This window comes from Staurois parvus, unplaced genomic scaffold, assembly GCF_062004578.1.
Source record: "Staurois parvus isolate SC_StPar_1 unplaced genomic scaffold, SC_StPar_1.0 ptg000205l, whole genome shotgun sequence".
NCBI lineage: Eukaryota > Metazoa > Chordata > Amphibia > Anura > Ranidae > Staurois > Staurois parvus.
Window position 1 is genome coordinate 2,741,184 of NW_028318001.1, and position 22,556 is coordinate 2,763,739.

The 22,556-nt window shown below is 41.6% G+C and overlaps 1 protein-coding gene across 1 annotated transcript; it reads left to right on the top strand.

Moving 5' to 3' along the window:
* Positions 1-5,731: 5,731 nt before the first annotated feature.
* On the top strand, positions 5,732-22,134 carry LOC149461326 (uncharacterized). The gene is made up of 2 exons (XM_089678408.1): positions 5,732-7,207; positions 19,658-22,134. The coding sequence occupies exon 1, from the start codon at positions 5,791-5,793 to the stop codon at positions 6,979-6,981; it is 1,191 nt and encodes a 396-aa protein (XP_089534534.1). The 5' UTR covers positions 5,732-5,790; the 3' UTR covers positions 6,982-7,207; positions 19,658-22,134.
* Positions 22,135-22,556: the final 422 nt, after the last annotated feature.

Genomic DNA, 22,556 nt, shown 5'->3' on the forward strand with positions numbered 1-22,556 from the left:
CTTGGACAAAACCACTTACAAGAAACAGATTTATAGAACTGAGATCTGAAATGGGACTAATATAAGGAGTAGTTGTTGAGTGGGGGTGTTGGAATACAGTGTTCATGTATCTGGCAAGAACTACGTCAGTGTTCAGTAGAGATATATTCTTCAACCAATAGATGGCATTGTTTATAAGTTTGTAACTGCATCTATGATTATACTCTATGTCTTCTTCCTGAAAAAAAGTTCTTGCTTCCTGTTAGCATAGAAGGAGCAGATAAACATGTGAACTGTACACTGTCTGTTCTGTAGAGCTATATACAGAATGTCTAACAATAAGATGTATTTTTTAGGCAGTGTAGGAAAGCATACAACTGTTATACACCAATATCTTTTGGAATATGTACATATTTGGAGAGTGTAGTTTTTTATATTGTCAATAAAATAATAAAATTGATGTTCGCAACCCTGGATCCAGTGTGCAATCTGACATTTAATTTCCACCCAGTCAGATGGACAATTCATTTGATTATCCTACTCTAATGTGATGTTTTCATACATGTCATTGTATGACACAATTTGCCATCCAAAAAATGCAAACTGTAGAATAATATGTACCCACACATGGTTACAGAGAGGGCATGTAAAATCACAACACGTTCCCTTTCAAGAAATAAATATAAAGGATTCTCTCTAAAATTTAGTAAGAATTTGTAAAAACTAGCACATTTTCAGTTATTGAAGAAGCTCGGGGACTACATATTCATAGAGGATCAGAATAAGAATGTTCTACCAAATCTACATAGCAGATAGTGGAAAAACATTAATATTTTTTGGGGGGGTTTTTTGGTATCCTCTTTTGGGAGATTTCCTTCTATTTCCTGCCCTTTATCTGTTGGATATGAATAATAAAAAAAAAAATAAACACAGGTTATGTCCCTTCCCCACACTACTAAAATATTATCTATATCTCCCAGAATGACTGCAATTAAAATCCACAGAAATTGTATTTTTATTTTTCATGCTCAGTTTAAATTACTTTTTTATTTCAAAAATAAACATAGTTATCAGTAAAAAGAGATCACTAAAATTTTGTGGAAGTATGGTGTGAGCAGTTCAGTGGTTATGATGCTTGCCTTAGTACTTAGGTTTGGGTTCTTTTACCACCAGAGATACTATACTCATGTATATTCAGAAATTAACCCCTTCGCACCTAAGGGTAAATCAAATCTTAATGCCTGTGCTGCCTTGTATTACACAAGGCATTCTTTAGCATTCAGCAGTGTCTGTCCCTTTAAGGCCAGGGACGTCCTGTTTGCTAACTTGGGAGGAAGTGACCTCATCTCTTCAGACTGAAGAAATTCTACTATGCAAGTAGATGTTGGATGCTGTTCTCTCTTCATATATGGGCTTGATTAGACCCCCAAAGTCTGTAAGTAGCCCTCCTATATACTGAGGAATGTTGTGCATATTGCTAGGTAGTTAGATATGTACTTATGTCTGTTTATTCTGTTTGTATTTCAGTTTTACCACATTTATTCGCGCACATACATTCATTCACATTTCATGTACTATGATCACATGTTATGAGTAAAAGATCATCGGTTATCAATCATCGACTCTTTACTGTGTGCACATCAAAGGTTATACTGCCTGTAATCCTCTGTAACCCTTTCATAACTGCAGAGAAGGCAGGAAAGTAAAAATACTTACACGGTTACTTCAGAGCACATTGTGTGAAAATGCTACAGCAAGCCCTACAACACAGAAAAGACTCTTAACTGTTAATACAGCAGCACGTGTGTGTGAAATCCCCACAGCACAGCCAGTCTAAGGCATAGTAAAGTGAAACTAACTCAGCTTCATGAAAGATATCACTAAATTAACCCTTCCTAAAATCTCGTGCAAACAGGAAGAAAATATGCACAGTACGCTGGAAACTAGGTCACAATGCAGCACGCCGAGAACTTATAACAAATCGGATCTGTCGTCATCCAAAGCAGAAACCGCCAGATCTAAGCGTTCAAGTTCCAGGCATTCAAACGTCACAAACCTATCGTCAGTCAGTGCTGGGGCAGCCAGGAGTAAGCATACAAGTTCCAGACATTCTAGTGTCACAAACTTGTCTTCAGTCAGCGCTATCGCCGCCAGGGCACAAGCCAAGGCCGAGGCCGCATGCGCCATGGCCTCCTATGCCATACAGGAAGCAGAGCTTATGAAAGAACAAGGCTACCTAGATGAAGAGCAGCAGAAGAGTCAGGCTGAAATAAAAAAGAGACAAGCTGAAGGGGAAGCTGAAATAAAGAAGAGTCAGGCTGAAATAAAAAAGAGACAAGCCGAAGGGGAAGCTGAAATGAAAAGGAGAGAAGCAGAAACGCTTAGGAGAAAGGCAGAAGTACAAGCCTCTTTACACATACTTCAGCAACAGAAAATAGCTGCAGCAGCCATAGCTGAAGCCGAAGTTCTCGTGAGAGCTGCAGATATTCAGTTTATAGAGAGTGATGTACTGGAAACACTGATAACACCTCTCAGTACATTCCAACGCACCCGTGAGTACGTGCAATCACAAGCAACCCTATACCCTGATAAACAGCCTAGTGACGCACCGAAACCATCAAGGACCCAGTTGGGAGCAGACAACTTTGATGTTACGCATCACTACAAGACTGAACCTGAACTGCCACGTGATAAGTCAACCAATCACGGGCTCAGATACCAAACCGCCAACACGCTAAGAAACCAAGTAGATGGCAATATAACCTCTCCTCGTGCAAGACCAGATCTAGACTACAATAGAGGAGAGCAACCATCTGACCAAAATAGACTTAGTCAAATACCTCAACGAACTCATCAGTCACTATCAGCCAGTAGTCCCGCGTTTGTACCCAGAACAAATGCACCTGACACAGCAAGGGTTACAGACGTGTCAAAATACCTGATGCGCCGTGAGATGGTGAGCACTGGTCTCTTGAAGTTTGACGATCGTCCTGAAAACTACTGGGCCTGGAGGTCATCCTTCCTAAGCAGCACCCAAAACTTAGAGCTGACAGACAGAGAGAAGCTCGACCTACTTGCCAAATACCTAGGACCAGAGTCCTCAGAGCAGGCCAAAAGAATCAGGTCAGTGTATGTCCATGATGCAACAGCAGGACTTGCGATGGTCTGGCAGAGAATGGAAGACTGCTATAGGTCACCTGAAGTAATAGAAGAAGCACTTTTAAAGAAAATTGAAACTTGCCCAAAAATGACAAACAAAGACAATCAGAAGCTGAGAGAGCTCGGAGACCTACTCCTAGAGATAGAAGCAGCAAAGACTAGTGGAACTCTGCCAGGTCTCTTATACTTAGATACAGCACGTGGAGTAGAGCCCATAATCGAGAAGCTCCCTTTCAACCTGCAAGAAAGGTGGGTCTCTCAAGCATCCAGATACAAGAAAGACTATCGAGTTGCATTTCCACCGTTTGTCTTCCTCGCTGAATTCGTTGTAGACCAAGCTAAGACACGCAATGACCCAAGCTTCGCCTTCCTGAACAAGAGAGTTGCAAGCTCCCCAAGGACAGAGAAGCAGCCACCAGTACACTACAAAGAACGCAGAGCAACAGTGTCTGTGCAGAAGACAGAAGTCCCGCCTGAGGCTGCAACCAATCAGGAAGACAACACAAGAAAGGAAGTTGAGGATCCAGACAAACAGTGCCCAATACACAACAAGCCTCATCCACTAAGAAAATGTCGCAGTTTCAGAAGTAAGACATTAGAGGAGCGCAAGGCTTACCTTAAAGACAATCACATTTGTTTCAGATGCTGCGCCTCAATGCAACATCTTGCAAAAGACTGTAAGAGAGAAATACGGTGCACAGAATGCAACAATGACCGACATCTGTCAGCACTGCACCCAGGACCACCACCATGGAGATCAGAAGTTCCAGCAACTCAAGAAGATCATGGTGGGGAGCAAAAAGAAAGTGCAACACCAGCGATAACTTCAAAGTGCACTGAGATCTGTACAGAACCAGGACTCTCTAGATCATGCTCCAAGATATGCTTAGTCAAAGTGTATCCCAACGGTCTCAGAGAAAAGGCAGTGAAGATGTATACAGTCTTAGACGAACAAAGCAACAGGTCTTTAGCAAAGACAGAGTTCTTCGACCTCTTCGGTGACAAGGAAGTTCAACTCCATATACCTTGAAGACATGTTCTGGAGTTATAGAGACATCAGGGAGAAGAGCAAACAACTACACCATCGAGTCATTATATGGAAAGATGCAGCTGACTCTTCCTACCCTCATAGAATGTGACATGATACCAGATGACAGGTCAGAGATTCCCACACCTGAAGTGGCACGTCACTACCCTCATCTTATGCGAATAGCAGACAAGATCCCAACACTCAACCCAGATGCTGCAATCGTCCTTCTACTAGGAAGAGAGATACTGAGAGTGCAAAAGGTCAGAGAACAATACAATGGGCCACACAATGCACCATTTGCTCAACGTCTTGATCTTGGATGGGTTATCGTTGGAAATGTATGTCTGGACGGACTTCACAAACCCGCAAAGGTGAATGTCTACAGAACAAATCTGCTGCAGAACGGTCGCACATCATGTCTTTGCCCATGTAACAACAGCATGCAGATTAAAGAGAAACTATCTAACCCAACACATCCCCAGAACATCCAGAGGTTCCTGGAAGATACAGCCTCAGCTGAAGATTCAGATCAGCTAGGCCACAAAGTGTTTGAGAGAACTCAAGATGATGACAAACTAGCACCATCTGTTGAAGATAACCTCTTCCTTGAGATCATGGACAGAGAAGTCTTCAAAGACAAAGCAGGCAGTTGGGTAGCCCCACTACCATTCCGTACACCACGGCATCGTCTTCCCAACAACAGAGTGCAAGCAGAGAAACGCCTTGCGCTATTGCAGCGCACTCTTGAAAGAAAGCCAGACATGAAAGAACACTTCCAAGAATTCATGCGGAAAATCTTTGACAAAGATCAAGCTGAAAAAGCACCAGCACTGCATGAAAAACAAGAACATTGGTACTTGCCAATATTCGGAGTATACCATCCTCAAAAACCAGGTCAGATACGTGTAGTATTTGATTCTAGTGCAAAGCATGAAGGTATTTCCCTTAATGATGTACTTCTCAGTGGACCAGACCTGAACAACACACTTCTTGGAGTCCTTAACAGATTCCGAAGAGAACTTGTTGCAGTAACAGCAGATGTACAGCAGATGTTCTACTGTTTCCTTGTCCGTGAAGACCACAGAGACTACCTGAGGTTCCTATGGTATGAAGACAATGACCTCAACAAAGGTATCATAGAGTATAGGATGAAAGTACATGTGTTTGGGAACAGTCCCTCACCAGCTGTCGCTATCTACAACTTGAGACGAGCAGCGCAGCAAGGTGACAGACACAACCCTGAAGCCAAACAATTTGTTATGGAAAACTTTTATGTAGATGATGGACTTGCTTCCTTCTCCAGTAGTGGAGAAGCCATTGACATTTTGAAAAGCACTAGAGACTTCCTAGCAGACTCTAACATAAGACTGCACAAAGTGGCTTCCAACAACAGCAAAGTCATGGAAGCATTCCCAGCAGAAGACCGTGCAAAAGACCTCAAAGACCTAGGTCTAGGTAGAGATTCACCACCCCTTCAAAGAAGCTTAGGGCTTAGTTGGGACTTGAAAAATGACAGCTTCACCTTCCGAGTATCCAGGGAAGAGAAGCCTTTCACAAAGCGAGGTGTCTTGTCTACGGTCAACAGTCTTTACGATCCCTTGGGGTTCGTAGCACCCATCACCATGCAAGGCAAAGCTCTTTTGAGAGAGATTACAACTGAGCTAGAACAAAGTGATTGGGACACACCTCTACCTGAAAAGAAAGAAATGCAGTGGAAGTTGTGGAAAGACTCTTTGCTGGAGCTTGAGCGATTTAGCATCCAAAGACCATACGTCTCTGTTTCTTTGTCTGTTACAAAACGAAGAGAGATACACGTGTTTTCAGATGCATCCACCGTGGCTATAGCAGCTGTAGCCTACCTTAGAGTCATTGACACTCAGGGACAAAGCCATGCAGGATTCATCTTGGGAAAGTCCAAACTGGCTCCAAGACCTGCTCACACAGTCCCACGCTTAGAACTTTGTGCTGCTGTCCTAGCTGTGGAGATAGCAGACTTACTCATTGCAGAACTGGACATCGAAATCCATGCAGTGAACTTCTACACAGACAGCAAGATTGTTTTAGGTTATATCCATAACGCTTCAAGAAGATTCTACACATATGTGTCAAACAGAGTAACACGTATCAGAAAGTGTACAAGTCCAGAACAGTGGCATCACATCAGTACAGACAAGAACCCTGCTGACCATGGGACTAGACTGGTACCAGCTGCTGTCCTCAAACAGACTAACTGGTTCACAGGTCCATCCTTCTTGACTGGACCAGAAACTGAAGAGACTGATCAGAAAGGAACTTTTCAGCTTGTAGAACCAGACCAAGACAAAGAGGAAAGACCTCTAGTTGCAGTTTACAAGACTCTAACCACCAGAGAAGGTCTTGGCTCATGTAGGTTCGAGAGGTTTTCCAGCTGGAAGTCACTCATCCGTACCATAGGGAAACTCATCTGCTTGGCCAGATCCTTCAGCAAAACAGCCAGTGTTGACCAGGGTAACAATGACTATCTTGAGCAAGCCAATGTCACCATTATCAGATGTGATATCTTCTGGAAGAGATGGAGACAGGAGTACCTGATGACCCTCCAACCACGCAACAAATGGCAAGCCGACAAGCCCAACTTACAAGTTGGAGATGTTGTTCTACTAAAAGACTCTCAGGCCCACAGGAACGAGTGGCCAATTGGACTCATTGTGGGGACTGATGCTAGTAGTGATAGCAGAGTCAGGAAAGTAGAGGTCAGAGTAGTAAAACAGGGCACCCCTAAGGTGTACCTTGGACCCATCACGGAAGTCATTTTACTCCTTCCAAGAGTTTAATAGTGGCATAGCATTATTATTCCAGGTGGGGAGTGTGCTGCCTTGTATTACACAAGGCATTCTTTAGCATTCAGCAGTGTCTGTCCCTTTAAGGCCAGGGACGTCCTGTTTGCTAACTTGGGAGGAAGTGACCTCATCTCTTCAGACTGAAGAAATTCTACTATGCAAGTAGATGTGGGATGCTGTTCTCTCTTCATATATGGGCTTGATTAGACCCCCAAAGTCTGTAAGTACCCCTCCTATATACTGAGGAATGTTGTGCATATTGCTAGGTAGTTAGATATGTACTTATGTCTGTTTATTCTGTTTGTATTTCAGTTTTACCACATTTATTCGCGCACATTCATTCATTAACATTTCATGTACTATGATCACATGTTATGAGTAAAAGATCATCGGTTATCAATCATCGACTCTTTACTGTGTGGACATCAAAGGTTATACTGCCTGTAATCCTCTGTAACCCTTTCATAACTGCAGAGAAGGCAGGACAATGCCTAAGCACAATTTTGCAAATTTGACATACAGTATGTTAGTAAAACTGTACATATCACAACTACTTTGTACATTCAGGTGGATTATACCTTGTTTTTTTCAGGATAAATTGGGCTTTCATTTGGTGGTGAAGGGTAATGAATATCTCCTGATTTCTTTTATTATCAAAGGAAAACTGGCCCAAAATAGTAACAAAAATATAATTTTTTAATGTATCTGAATATTTCTTGCTACTGCCATAGCCTATCACCAAAAAATACCCCAAATGAATTCTCCTGCTCCTGACGATCACAGCAATATCACATATATGTATGTTAGTTGTTGTTTGCACCCATAGCATGGTTCAGAAAGATTAGTGCACATTTTGCTTTTGTATCCTGCCTAAAATACACTGATACTGACACTAACGGACACTGATACCAATTAAAAAAAATCCTGACAAAAAAAATACGGACCCTAACCTTTGACCCTGACCTTGAACCAAACACTAACCCTGGCAGATTTTTTAAAAAAAAATTCATGTTTTTTCTATCATTATTATTTTTTTTTTTCTTTTTACACACACTTTTCTTCTCCCATGAGACCCTGGGCTCTCAGTGACACTCCGGTCTCTGTGTTCGGAGTGCGGCACGTGGTTCTCTTCCAGCACAAAGACAGGTATGCAAATATATGGCCCCACAGAATAAAGCCCAGTCCAGTGGGGCCACATATTTGCAAACATCGGAGTGAAGGAGTTAAAGTGATTCTAAGGACAAACATTTTATTATTTTTAACAACAACAAACATGTCATACTTTCTTGCTCTTTGCAATGGTTTTGCACAAGGCAGCCCCGATCCACCTTTTCTCGGGTCCCTTGCCAGCGCTCCTGGCCCCTTTATTTGCTATGGGGGCACTAATTCGGACTCAGATAATTATTTAATAGGACTGGGGAGGGGGGTGCTGCATGCAGAAGGTTTTTTTTTACATTAATGTATAGAATTAAGTAAGGTCTAAAACCTTCTGCCTTTAGAAACACTATAACTTGCTACTTCAATTGAAGGCTGAAAAAGGCAAGAACTGTGTGTTTTCTTACATGGGTGATATGAATAGCTCTGGCACTTAGAACTATTTCAGTACTCAGTATTACTTCAGTACTTCAGTATACATAAAAAACATTCATAAAGAGAAATTGTAAGAAGCCTAGTATTTGTAGACATTTTGTTTGATTCTATAATATACCAGAATCTAGATTTAAAATTTTAGTCATTTTTGCTTCTGTTTGCACAGGATATCCGTATACTTCTCTTTTGTACATTAAAAGCACCCATAGGGAGAGCTACATTCACCTTGTCATTTAGCACTAACAAGTCCTAATAGGCTTTCACTGCTCTTACTTTAGTATCTACATTAACCTTAGTTAGTTTTCCTGATATGCCTCTAATCAAAGTGTCACTGTGTCATCTGTATTCAGTTTTTCCGCAGAACTGAGCCAGCAGCAGTGGCAGTACAAAGATTCTGAGAAGGATGTGTATACTGTATATGCCAATACTAGTTTCATGTATACAAACTTAGTTTTCAGACACAGACACTAGTAATGTGCACATGGTGTTTTGCTAAAGAGAACACTGAATGCTGATGTGTTTTTGAATCAATACCCAAATTTGAGAGCCACTGTGATGTTTCAGCAAATGTAGAAAAAATCTCAGAATTGGTCTAATCTATTCTCTCATCTATACCTGAAACCTTCTCTGCACATGAAATGATTCATAATAAGTATCAACAGTTTCCTCAGCTGTACAGCTAATGGAAGTAAAGTTAGTGATAAGCAATCGATCAGTATGAATGTGAAATCCATACAGATTTAGGAAAACTCAGAAGAATACATAGCCAGTGGTCTAAGACTGACTGTATAATAGCAGCTATACACATTTCTTTTACAGTTGTTCTCAAAAGTTTGCATACCCTGGCAATTCACTGCTTTTGTTCGTATTTTTAGTCTTTAAAGCAGACTCTGCAACAGAAGCACCGTCACTATTAATGTGATAATTGTGCGCACAGATATGGACAATGACAATCATTATTTGGATCATACTTTGCAAATATCATTCTCTCCCCCTCCTTTTCTTTGAATGGAATGTGTTCTGTGTGTGTGCTGAGTTCAGGAGTGCACAGGGCACAGCTGGATACGCTTCATGGTTATAAACCCAATTAGCTGGTTCCAGGGTGTCTGTCAGGCTCTTGCCTTGGCCTGGTCGTAAAGCTATAAACTAGTCAGTCACTGGACATGAAAGCATTCCCAAGTGGCAGTAAAACATACATCCCACTTGAAACCACTTTTTCATACAATTTCATAAATCCCGGCAGGAACAAGGTACAATAAATCTAAGCATATATTCAGATAGGTCAGTTTAATATGAGTCACCTGATACCTTACAGCCCTGGGTGGCATCTACAGAAGAGTAGAAAGCCATATAATTTTATCTGGAGCGGTAAGATATGTCATATTTGATGTCTGGACGTTCAGGATACCATTCTGCATATTAAGCTGCCAGTGGCTGGGATGCTACGTGGACCTATAGATGGTAATTGACCATGGTATAAACGTGGGAGGGATTTGGTCATAGCCGGGGTCCCCGCCTAAACACCCCTCCCCAAATGAGGCGATTGGTTCTCTGCTTTAAGGAGAGACCCTGCTGAGTTCCTAGAAAAAAGGCTGTCATGCCTGGGGAGTGAGATGAAGAAATTCTCCCTTTTAACATCAGGAACCACCTTCGGGAGAAAAGGTACCCTTTTGTTCAGGACACTTGAACTCTGCTTAAACCAGGGCTGCAAGTATTCTACCTTCTTCCACTTCTTCCTTTATGTCTCTGTTGTGTTATTACTCTCTCTATTTATATATATATATATATATATATATACATATATATATATAGATAGATAGATAGTTGTTACATCTTTTCTGTAAATATTTTTATTGCACCATTTTGACCTTTTTAGTAATAAATCCTATTTTCTGAAAAATGTTGAACTGTTTCTAAAGCTCTTTAATGCAAACTAAGAATCCCTGTCTCTGAAGAGGGCTATTGTGTGTTTTAAAACCTCTGGATACATCTGTCTGCGGTGACAGTGTGTATACAGAGGTTTATTCAAACATCATAGTGTTACTGCTAAGATTTGTGAGTTTCCTCCTCTGTAAAAAGGTGGTGGTGGCGGTGTGAAGGGTTAATTGCGTAATTAACCTGACCCAGTAACAATCGCTCTCAGGCTGTTGGCACATAGATTGTGGTCCAGTGAGCTGGAAAATCTTTGTGCAGGGGGCAGCTGAGAGTGGCATTGTTACGCAAGTGGCAGCGCGGTTTTAGATTGGCTAATCCTTCGGTCACAAGTTGGTGAGAAGGGCTGAGGGTCTGACTCCGCACCCGTCACAACTAATGTTTTCTGTTTTATGCAGACTATGGTGCTAATCACATGGAGGTAGATACAACAACAATGTATTATTAATAAATATATGAAGATACTTAAAAATAAAGATCAATACAAAGTCCATAAATGTGAAAAAGAGTGAAACAGTCCCAAAGTTGACAATATCGAATTGTCATAGTGCTCTCTAAGTGAATTACACCAGTGCTCATACACTCCTTACCAGATGGAGAGATCTCAATAGGCAGAGATCAACTTTGTTTTTTTAACATTTTTTTTTAGAGATCATCTGTGCTTTACTGTGCTACAGCCACAAATGCCAGAAGCTGCAAAACTGTCACCTGTCTGACCAAGAATGCTACTGGAGCCTGCAGGGTGTAATTAGGAGACTTATAGTGAAGTTCAAGCCTAAACATAAAGTGTTACTAAACCCACAACAGTAAAATCAGTCTGTATATGCAGTAAAGCATGCTTGTTATACTCACTGTGGAACCAAAGGGGTTAATCCTCTGCATTGTGTACAAACGCTGTTTGATCCTGACTTCTCTGATACTCCCCTTCTTCCAGTGTCCCCCTCTTATCTCCTCATAAGACATATCGTGGAGTCACTCTGCACAAGCTCAGTTTGGTGTGTATAGCAAGAGAGGTGTTTTTTTTCTTAGGAGAGTGCATGTGATCAGCACAGTGCCAATCAGCACTGTCCAGACAGAGGTTAGGGGTTCTGCATCCTCCTAGAGCAAAATGAAAACTCCTCCTACAAGCTTTACAAGTGCTTGGCTGGACACTGGGAGAAGTCACAAAACTGCTCTGTTAATGAGGAAAGGTTTTTAGCAGTTTATATTTACTAAAAATAATTGCATTTCCATGTTCTGTGTACTGTGGGAGACCAGATATAGTGAATTCAGGGTCCTGGGTTTATTAACACTTTAACCCTACTCTGAGTGTCCCCATGCTGACACTCTCCCTCTTTTGAGGTGGCAAAAAGTAAGCTACCTGTTCTTCTCTCCCTATTATTTGAGATGGCAGATGTTGCAGAGGATGTAGACAGGGAATCTTCTGGTGGGCAGGAGATTGAAAGTAAGGAACGAGGACGATTGCAGAACTTTTGCTGGGGATAGGTATTATTGAGGTTCTGCTCCAACTGAGCTTTGTGGTACAGATTCACGTGTTGCCCTATGCATATATACCCAAATGTGTGCTACCAAAATGGCAGTAAAGTTTTAACACAGCTCATACACTACAGACAACATGGTGCTGTCAGTAGCAGATGGGTAAAAAAACCTCCAGACTGCAGAGCTCTGTGAAGGAGCCCTGAAAATAGCACTAGTCTGTAGCTTGTAGGGCAGTGCAGTCCGGACGAATACAGAAAACCAAAACAAAATGTCAGCACTATAGGTAGTCAGTGGCAGCTAGCAATAAGGATTGATATATAAACCCTGCATCATGCATAACAATATGTTTTCAGCAGCTTTATCCCCAAATAAAATGATAAAATAGTAACAATCCATCATTTCCTGTTTCGTGTACCAAGTGAATAAATGATTACAAATAAAACTCTCATATAAGTTCATACAGTGCAGATTATCAAAAGCAACATCAAATCAATACTGAATGTGACCTTAAGCACTTGCCCTCCTGAGGATTTACCCCCCTTCCTGACCAGGCCATTCTTTGCGTTACGGCACTGCATTACTTTAACTGACAATTGCATGGTCAATGCTGCACCCAAATGAAATTTACGTCCCTTTTTTCCCACCAATTGAGCTTTCTTCTGGTGGTATTTGATCGCCTGTGTGGTTTTTATTTTTTTGCGCTGTAAGCAAAAAAAGACTGACAATTTTGAGAAAAAAACTATATTTTGGACTTTTTGCCATTAAACATGTCCAGTAAAAAAATGTAAAAAATCAAATTTCATCATAAATTTAGGCCAAAATGTATTCCACGACATGTCTTTGCTAAAAACAAAATCCCAATACGTGTAAATTAATCGGTTTACATGAAAGATATAGCATTTACAAATGGTGGTATAGATACTGGGATTTTTTTTTCTACTAGTAATGGCGGCAATCAGCAACTTTTAGCGGGACTGCAGCTGACATTCTGACACTGGGGGGAACTAACTTGGTGTCACTGACATCCCCAGTGACACCAATACAGTGATCATTGCTAAAAAAAAAAGCACTGACACTGTACTAATGGCACTGGGCAGGAAGGGGTTACTGTGAGGGGCGATCAAAGAGTTAACTATGTGCTGGGAGTGTTTTACTAGGGGGCGGGGGGTGTGTGCTTTACTGTAAGCACACTGATCGGGATGGCTGTGCTGTGCACAGCCATCCCGAGCAGTGTGCTTGAGCTGACAGGGAGGAAAACTGTTTGTAAACAAAACAGTCTTCCTCCCCGTCGGTGATTGCCGGTAATCACCGGGTGCCTGCAGGTAATTACCGGCCGGGACCAAGTGATTGACATCCGCGGCCGTGAATGGCGGTGCGAGTAGAGCGCACACAGCTCACATGCGCCCCCTACCCGGAGATGCAAAATCATATTTATATGCCGCTGTGTAGCATTTTGTCTGCTATACGGCGATGTGAAAGCTATTAAAGAGTTAATGAGAGAGCAAAAAAATTTCACAGTTCATAATTTACAGATTGTTTAAACAAATGGTGCATTTAAATGGCTCTATACTATATGAGCACACCGATGCAAAAGTAAATTCTTAGTCCATATCTTCCACCACCTCATGCCATCACCACCAAATCTCCCAGAGTATGGCCACATACAGCACACAGGTAAATTGAACACCCACCAGAGATATATTAGAGTACACACCATGACCTACTGATCTCAAACAGCAGCAGTTCTCCTCTTCTAAACCAAGATTTAGCTGATAACAGGGCAACACACCAGCAGCAGCTATGGCGCAAACCTAACATACAGAGCAGAGAACACTATGGGGTTGATTTACTAAAACTGGAGAGTGCAAAATCTGGTGCAGTTGTACATGGTAGCCAATCAGCTTCTAATATCAGCTTGTTCAATTAAGCTTTCACAATAAAACCTGGAAGCTAATTGGTTTCCATGCAGAGCTGCACCAGATTTTGCACCCTCCAATTTGAGTAAATCATCCTCTATGTGTACTTTATATTCCTTTTATGGTTGCCAATAAGATAATTTCTCATCGAGAAAATTGACATTGATCACCAATGTAATGCGGAGATTGACACTGAAATGAAAGCCGGTATTGACACTGATCACCAATGTAATGCAAACAATTGAATCTCGCTCTTTTAAAGGAGGACACAGTATTTTTACAGAACAGTAGCTAATAAAGTACTTCATCTTTTACAAGTACTTTTTTACAATTACTTTTCTTAATATATATATATATATATATATATATACACAAACAAGAAATACAACACCCAATTTTCATCAGGCCCACCAAGAACACTTTGCACAGCACTCTTTTTTACCTCACTTTTAAGTGTACCTACTATTAAAAGGGACAGTTTTTTGGGTTGCCTTTGTAGACCAAAACACAGAAACTAATAACTTAGTAGCAAATATAAAAGAAAAATGTGACCCAATTTTACATTAGGGGTTCTCATGGAGTGTATTTTTCTTAAAGGCAGCAACATGTTCTCTTCGTTTAGATGAATATCATCCCATCACATTGCAGAACAATGTTTATAAAACATTAGAGATAATTTGTTTTGTTTTCTTAAGGGCTGGTTCACATCAGATGCAGTCCAGTGCATCAAAAATGCATGCACTGTGTTTTCCATAAGAAACAAACAGTCTCTATGCAACTACTCTGAACACACTGGCCATATGGGATGTGATGGTAATTTGTTGTGATCACAATTCTGCCTTCCAATTTTATACCTTGCTGACTCCTGCCTGTCCCCGACCTGGAACCTGATTGTGATCCTGTATCTATCTCTACCTATTGAATGCTGCAGAACCCATCTTGTGACCTGACACCATATTTCCACTTGGTGGATCCCTGACCTTCCAAGCTCAAGTACTTCAGCTTCCTGGCAGCTATGCCCTTCCTCTGCCCTAGCAGTCCCTGTCTCCACTGTAAGGGGTGCAAGGACGAGATTTTGTGCAAGAGGCCACCCTCATGTTCTCAGGTTCCACAGTCAGTATGTGACATCAGCTGTCATTCACTATTTTTAATCTTTATTGGTGACTTCAAACCTTTTTAAGCTAGACATCTGCATGGATGATCAGATGTGCAGATTTGTCCCTCAGATGCATTACTTAGCATACATAGTTTTTATATAATATGTACAAACTTAGTCATTAAAGTGCTTGTAAAGGTGACATTTTTTTTTACCTTAAAGCATTCTCTGCATTAAGGTGAAAAAACTTTTAGGAGCAGCTCCCTCCTGCGCACGTCCGCAGGAGCTCCTCTCCCAGCTCTCACAGGCTTGGTGTAGAGCAGTTTGAGCCATTGGCTCCTACTGCTGTCAGTCAAAACCTGTGAGCAGAGAGAAGGGGGTGGGGCTGAGCCAGGATGTGTGTCTGAATAGACACAAACAGCCTCGTTTTGGATCAAGCATGCACAAGTGACCACCATAGGAAGAGGACAAAGTAAGAAGAAATCTCTCCAAATTGAAGGAAATTCGTTTCTTAGACAGTTATCACTGAAAAAAGTGCTCCCATTGGAAGATCACTCCTTACCTTTTGTTCTAGTAGCAACTCCATTTTTTTAAATTTCTCAATTCACAAATTTAGTTTTAGATACACTCTTAGCTGACTGATGGTAGAATTATTAATAAGTCAACCTAATTTACCATTTGGCGGTGACTACAAGGGTATGCTGGGACATGAAGTTCCTTAACACCTGGAGGGTGTTGCCAATGAATAATTCTGATTTCCATCTACCGGAACAGTGCATATATTGTCTGCTCAGGTTTCATTCAGGAAAGGTTAATATAAGGGATGGCCTCATTCAGCTGCAGAGTGCATTTTCTGATCTCATGAAATGTATATTCATCTCTCATTTCTCATGTAATTCCAGCTGTTATGGCCCAAGGCCAAATTTACATAAACCATTGTAAAATTATCATTCCCATCACCCAAAGATGAAAATATAGCATAAAAGGATTATGAAAAATGATTTTCTTTTAAGTGGAGATCAATTGATCATACTGCTCTATGTACTGAATAAATGCTAAGAGGCAAACTTTGTAAGTAATTTGTCCTGTAAAATTTCTTCAGAGCAAGTGATATCATTTGTATTAATACCAGTTTTAGTCTCATCTGCATTACCGTTTATGTGTACAATTATCCAGTCATAAGCAGACCAAGTGATGATTCAGAGGTTAAGAGCAAAGAGACAAAAGAGAAGATCTGTTAGAAAACACAGGCATAGGCAAAAAAAAAAAAAAAAGGCTTTTCTGTTAAAGGGTAACTTAGTTGTATTAGAAAAACAGGATTTCTTTTTAAAAGCAATGTATACTGATTCATATTTTCTATCTTTATTTCTAGCAGTCAGGACTAAAAAATACAATTAAAAATATTTTAGGTCAGGTAAATATGAAATATTTCATATAAATTGTACGTGCTCTTCTGCCCAGTCAGCAGGAGATGCTTTAGTCAGTCTACTTGTCACATGTTATTATTATTATTATACAGGATTTATATGCATATTACAATATAGAGGGAAACAGTACAATTACAATACATTTCAGTACAAAAGAAATAGAGGGACCCTGCTCGTGAAGCTTACCATCCAAAGGAAGGGGGAGGTGGTACAAAAAGCAATAGCTGCAGGGGTTGATCTGATGGAGGTGACTCAAGTACAGTTCTTAGGTGGAGGTGGGGTAGGCTTCCCTGAATAAGTTTTCAAAGATCGCATAAAGGCAGACAGGGTGGGGGCTGACCGGACATACTGGGGTAGGGAGTTCCAGAGGATGGGAGAGGCTCTGAAGAAGTCCTGGAGGTGAGTGTGGGAGAAGGTGACGAGGGAGCTAGAGAGCAAGATGTCTTAGGAAGAGCAGAGCAGGCAATTTAGACGATATCTGCAGATGAAGTTGGTAATGTAGCTAGGGGCAGTGTTGTGGATGGCTTTGTATGTTGTGGTTAGTATTTTGAATTTTATACGTTCATATACATGTAATCCAGTACCTCCTTTTCTGCAAAAATTCTGTTATTTAGTAGCTCTAGCAGAAATGTACTGTAGCTCTCCAATACTAGGCAACCTCACAATTTTGTCTTTTCTCACCTTTCTACTTCATCACTCTGACAGCAAAGCTTTATTCATGGACAACATTTTTAAAGCCCCCAATGCATTACCTGAAACTTTTTTTTTGCCTCCTACTAGTTTACTGTTTGCAGAAAGGGATGACTTTGATATTCCAACTATAAATGCAACCATTGTAGATGCAAAAAACACTTATTAGAGTGTTTACAAGTACACTATATTACCAAAAGTATTGGCACGCCTGCCTGTACACACACATGAACTTTAATGCATCCCAGTCTTAGTCCGTAGGGTTCAATATTGACTTGGTGCACTTTTTGCAGCTATAACAGCTTCAACTCTTATGGGAAGGCTGTCCACAAGGTTTAGGAATGTGTCTATGGGAATGTTTGACCATTCTTCCAGAAACGCATTTGTGAGGTCAGGCACTGATGTCAGACGAGCAGGCCTGGCTCTCAGTCTCTGCTCTAATTCATCCCAAAGGTATTCTATCGGGTTGAGGTTGGGACTCTGTCAGTCAAGTTCCTCCACCCCATACTCACTCATCCATGTCTTTATGGACCTTACTTTGTGCACTGGAAGTCATGTTGGAACAGGAAGGGGCCATCCCCAAACTGTTCCCACAAAGTTGGCAGCATGAAATTGTCCAAAATGTCTTGGTATGCTGATGCCTTAAGAATTCCCTTCAGTGGAATTAAGGGGCCAAGCCTAACCCCTGAAAAACAGCACCACGCCATAATCCCTTTTGTGATTTGGCAGCGGTATGTATTTAGGATTTTCCTGGCTGAGGTTCTTCTCTTATGTTGTCCACCCCAGTGAGTGTCCATCAGCAGTCTGCATCTTCTGCAGTCCCTATGGATTTCATGGAGATGGCGACAGTTAATATTTTGTTATTTTAATATGGCGGCTGTTTTCATCCATAGTCTCCTTGGAGGGTTAGTATTATTCATACATATTGTTGAACTACATTTGATTGTGACCATCCTTTCATTAGAGTGTATCAGCAATGTACTCATAAATGTATTTATACTACAGGCATGTGAAGAAAAGAATCTTTGTCTCAAAACGTTGCAGTTTCTTACCCTTCCACTTTTGTAAAGTTTGTATTGGAAATGGTGCTATTTGTATAACTTACAACCTCTGATCATTCAACATGTGATTTTATTGGTTTTGTTTAATAAAAATTGCTATTGGTTTTATATGCACTTGTATACAATTTGTGCCTTTAAAAGTCCCATTTTTAGAGGGTTTACTGGACCCCGACTGCACTAGGGTATTTCCGTTACACTCCCACTTCCCTGTCCGAACACAGATCCATGGACACCACCGCTGGCCATACGAGACTAGACAAGACCAGTCTTGAAATAACTCAGGAAATAGACCCTTTATTTTAACACAGATGCAAGATATATACACAGGGCAGGGCAATGCACACCCAGTAACAAGAGACATCAGCATACATCCCCCACCAAGCCAATACACAAACACATACGTCCCATAATAGTTTGTTCCCAAGCAAGACACACAATAGAACAATGGGTTGCAACCACATGGCATTAAACAATGAACAACCCCCACCTATCTCCTAGACATGCCTACACATATCAGGACATCTCACCCTGCACCCCTAACAGACACAGGGTGACTTACACATAAGAGGGATATGGGGAGCTGAGACAGGGGTCTCCCCACCTCTCCAAAGTGAGCTGTATTCCATGGCCCCCCACCCAAAGTGACTCCCATCACAAACCCCCTTTAACAACTAATATAAAGGCATATCAGTTCATAATGCATTCAGATTGACCTGGTTACTGAGACAAATCCCAAAATGCAAGAGGATACTCCAAATGGCTCAGAGCCAATCTTAGATGTTGCATTGACAGTCTTGCAACTTGAGTCTTGCAAAGCTTGTGCCGGTATTGGAATTGTTAAGGACATGTAATCCAATTATTGCCAATACACCACTCTTGAGTGCAGGGGATTGTTGCTTTTCTGACTTTCTGGTGAATGAGTTGGAGTACTATGCACCCCATACTTACTCACATAGAAAGGGGGGAGAGGGGTGGTATCTGGAGGCTCTCTTGTTAAAAGACTCTTCCAGATTTCAATAAATCTCCCACCTGCAGAGCCCCACAACCACCACCAAGGGTCATAGGGAAGAGGCTCTTGTCCCCATCAAAATAGGGACAAGGTACTTTGGTAGGGGAGCCCCCTTTCCCAAAGCACCTACCCATGTTGAGGGCCTGGTATGGTTCAGGAAGGGGAACACTCTCTTGCCTACCTTTCCTGGCCTACTGGGCTGTATGTTCAGATAAAAGTCAGGCTTTTGGGGGGACCCTACGCTACTTTTTAAAATTATTGTCATGGGTTCCCCTTAAAATCCATACCAGACCTAAGGGTCTGGTGTAGATTTTGGGAGGCCTCACACCATATTATTTTTTTTGGTGTGGTGTTCACCTAAAAATCCATACCAGACTCAAAGGGCCCGATATGGATTGGGGGGGACCTCCAAGCTGATTTTATAAACTTTTTTTTAACGAGTACTTTCATTATTTACATTCTGCTGACAGGTGGAACTCGCACTGACAGAAGATGAAGCATGGTTGTTAAAGACGCAGCGCTTAACGACTGGTTCTTCTCAATGATCCCAGTTATCTGAATAAATCCCAAAATTTTGTTATAACCGTTTCAGATTCTTTCAGATTCGTTACTATGTCCATTCAGAAATTTGGATACCTTTGAATCTCTGAAAATGAAATTTTCATCTGAAAAATGAATCTCAGCAAACCGAATTGCACATGTCTAGAATTTGGTGTTGGAGAAAAATACAGTCGCATGCCAGAGACGAAGCTGCCTCAAATCACAGAATAACCTCTAGAGAGTACATACAGTCTAGAGATGGAAAGATATGATGGCCTAATCAGGAATATAAAGTTAACACCAATAGTTTTATGCACTGGGTACAATAGGAAAATGCTGCAAATTCCTCCAGGTAAAAGGAGTTCCAAATAATATTTAAATAAAATAATATTACTATACCAACAATTACAATTTATGATATCTCATCACCTATTTATATATGCAAAAACATATTATTTGATAAGAAACCAATTTGAAATTCCACCTTGAAATCCAGACATTATAGACCAAATGTAAATTGGACGGGATCAGTGGCCTGTAACATAATTACAACCACCAGTGTACAACGGCGAGGCATTAGATGCTTTATGTGTCCCATGAGCATAATGCATATATAATAAATGGTGAAGTTTTAGCAATACTACTCTATGGTCTCCTATTGTTCTCTTTCTACTATCCCTGAGGAAAAGCTGAGTATTCTTGCAAATTTTAGATTGATTGGATGTGTTGGGAAAGTGGCAGTGGACCTGTCAGGAATGGACTCAGCACTGGTGGTGGGACTCCCCTGCCGTGTGGGCTGCAGTACCAGAGCTGACCAGCGGGTGCTCTCAGCACTGGTGGTGGGACTCGCCTGCCGTGTGGGCTGCAGTACCAGAGCTGACCAGCGGGTGCTCTCAGCACTGGTGGTGGAACTCACCTGCCGTGTGGGCTGCAGTACCAGAGCTGACCAGTGGGTGCTCTTAGCAGCCAGAAGCTCACAATCAGCCAAACCTGGGGCTGATTACAGAAAGGTGTATATAAGGCATGACCAGGCCTGTGCTCTGGGCCTTGGTGTATGTTTTCCCATGAGCCTCTGTACCTGTATCCTGTGTTCCTGCTTCGTTGCTGACCCGGCTTGATCCTGATCTCTGTTGACCGTCTCCTGTTCTGACTACTGGCTCATCCCTGACTATTCTTCTGCCTACTCCTATGCTGTTTGACCTCCTGTTGCTGTACCTTGGCTTGTGACCCGTTTACTCTTTGCCTGCTGCTCTGTACTGATCTGCCTCCACCGTTACCGACCCGGCTTGTCTGACCACGCTAACTACTCTGCCATCCATCCATCCTGCACGGATCCAGCCGTACCTGCACATACCTCTGGCGGATCCCCCTACCACTAGCAGGTGTACTCAGGGGCCGCGACCTGGTCTCAGTCCTGCGCCAAGTCCATCCCCACCATCAGGGGCTCTGGTGAAAAGGCAGACTGGGGCTTAGACTCCGCGCCCTGGGGAATCCTGCCCTGGGGACCGCTAGAGGTACCACCAGGCAGTCGTTACAGAACCCTACGGCCGGCCTGACCATTCCACCTCTCCAGCCCTGACTACGCCTGTGTTCCTGCACCTCATAAGATTAGTGGAAGGTTAGTTTGTTCACTGTGCGTTTATATAGATATATATCTGGGTGGCTAATAATAACCTGTATTGTATTGTACCTGAGACCTGCGTTTCCCTGTGTCAGTCCACACCTTTCTGGTCATTCCTTGATTCCTGACAGGACCCTTGGACTGATTTTACATATGCTTTCAAGTACTTTTGATCTTGTTTTTCTTGCTAATCCTGTAAGCCTGCTAATACTGGCACTTCTTGTTATTTTGTGACCTGGGAACACTGCATGTGAATATCATAGCACACAGCATTCATATTCAGGTTGGGTTTGTTTAACCACTTTGCTTCAGCCATACGCATATATGCAGCCTCTCGGTGGGTGGACCTAAATGTCGAGTGGCCACATATACATGGCCCTTATAAACAAATTACTGTGCTGTGAGTGTGCATGCTCCTAGCTGGGATTGACAAGATCCCAATACATACTTACTTTCTGGTGTTTTCCGAATATGTGACCGCTGTGACAGCCAATCACAGGGGTTACATGACCCGAATATCTGCCTTTGCCTCCCTGCATCTAGACGCTCTTAAAGGGCTGGGAGGTGTTGGCGAGAGAGGGTTAATATCTGTTATGACTAATAGGTGCAACTATATCTAGATACCTGTAACTTAAGTTAACTATTGTTGATTTATTTGGTTATCTCTGTATGTCACTGATCTGTAATTATTTGTGAAAAAAATCAATATGTATTTTTCTACTCTGTGATAATGTGTAGCCTGTACATGTCTTATAAATGCAATAAAAATTCAAAAGTTGAACAACAGACACATTATCCTTCTTTACAAGTGGAACTTTAGGTTTAGGGTATGAATGAAAATCTTTGAGTTAAATACTGGTTATACTTCTATTGATAGCGAACGGCATTTGCAGTGCTTTCACCTGTTAGTACTGTTCTTGTGCTGTTCTATCCTATTCTGCAATAGAAAATTACAACACTACAGTATGGGACAAATATCAGATTCACCAAGCACTGTAGAATCAGCTGAGGTGGATAAAGGTATATTTTTAAGGGTTGATATTGACTACAGAGGTGACACATGGACTGCTTTTCATTTCATTCTTTACTTTTAATTTATATTTAGTAATACATGAAATGTCCTATTTGCTGTAACCTAAGAAAACCTATTGTTAGCTATCTTTTGGTGACATGGCCTAAGGAAACTAAAGGCCACTGCTCTACAGATT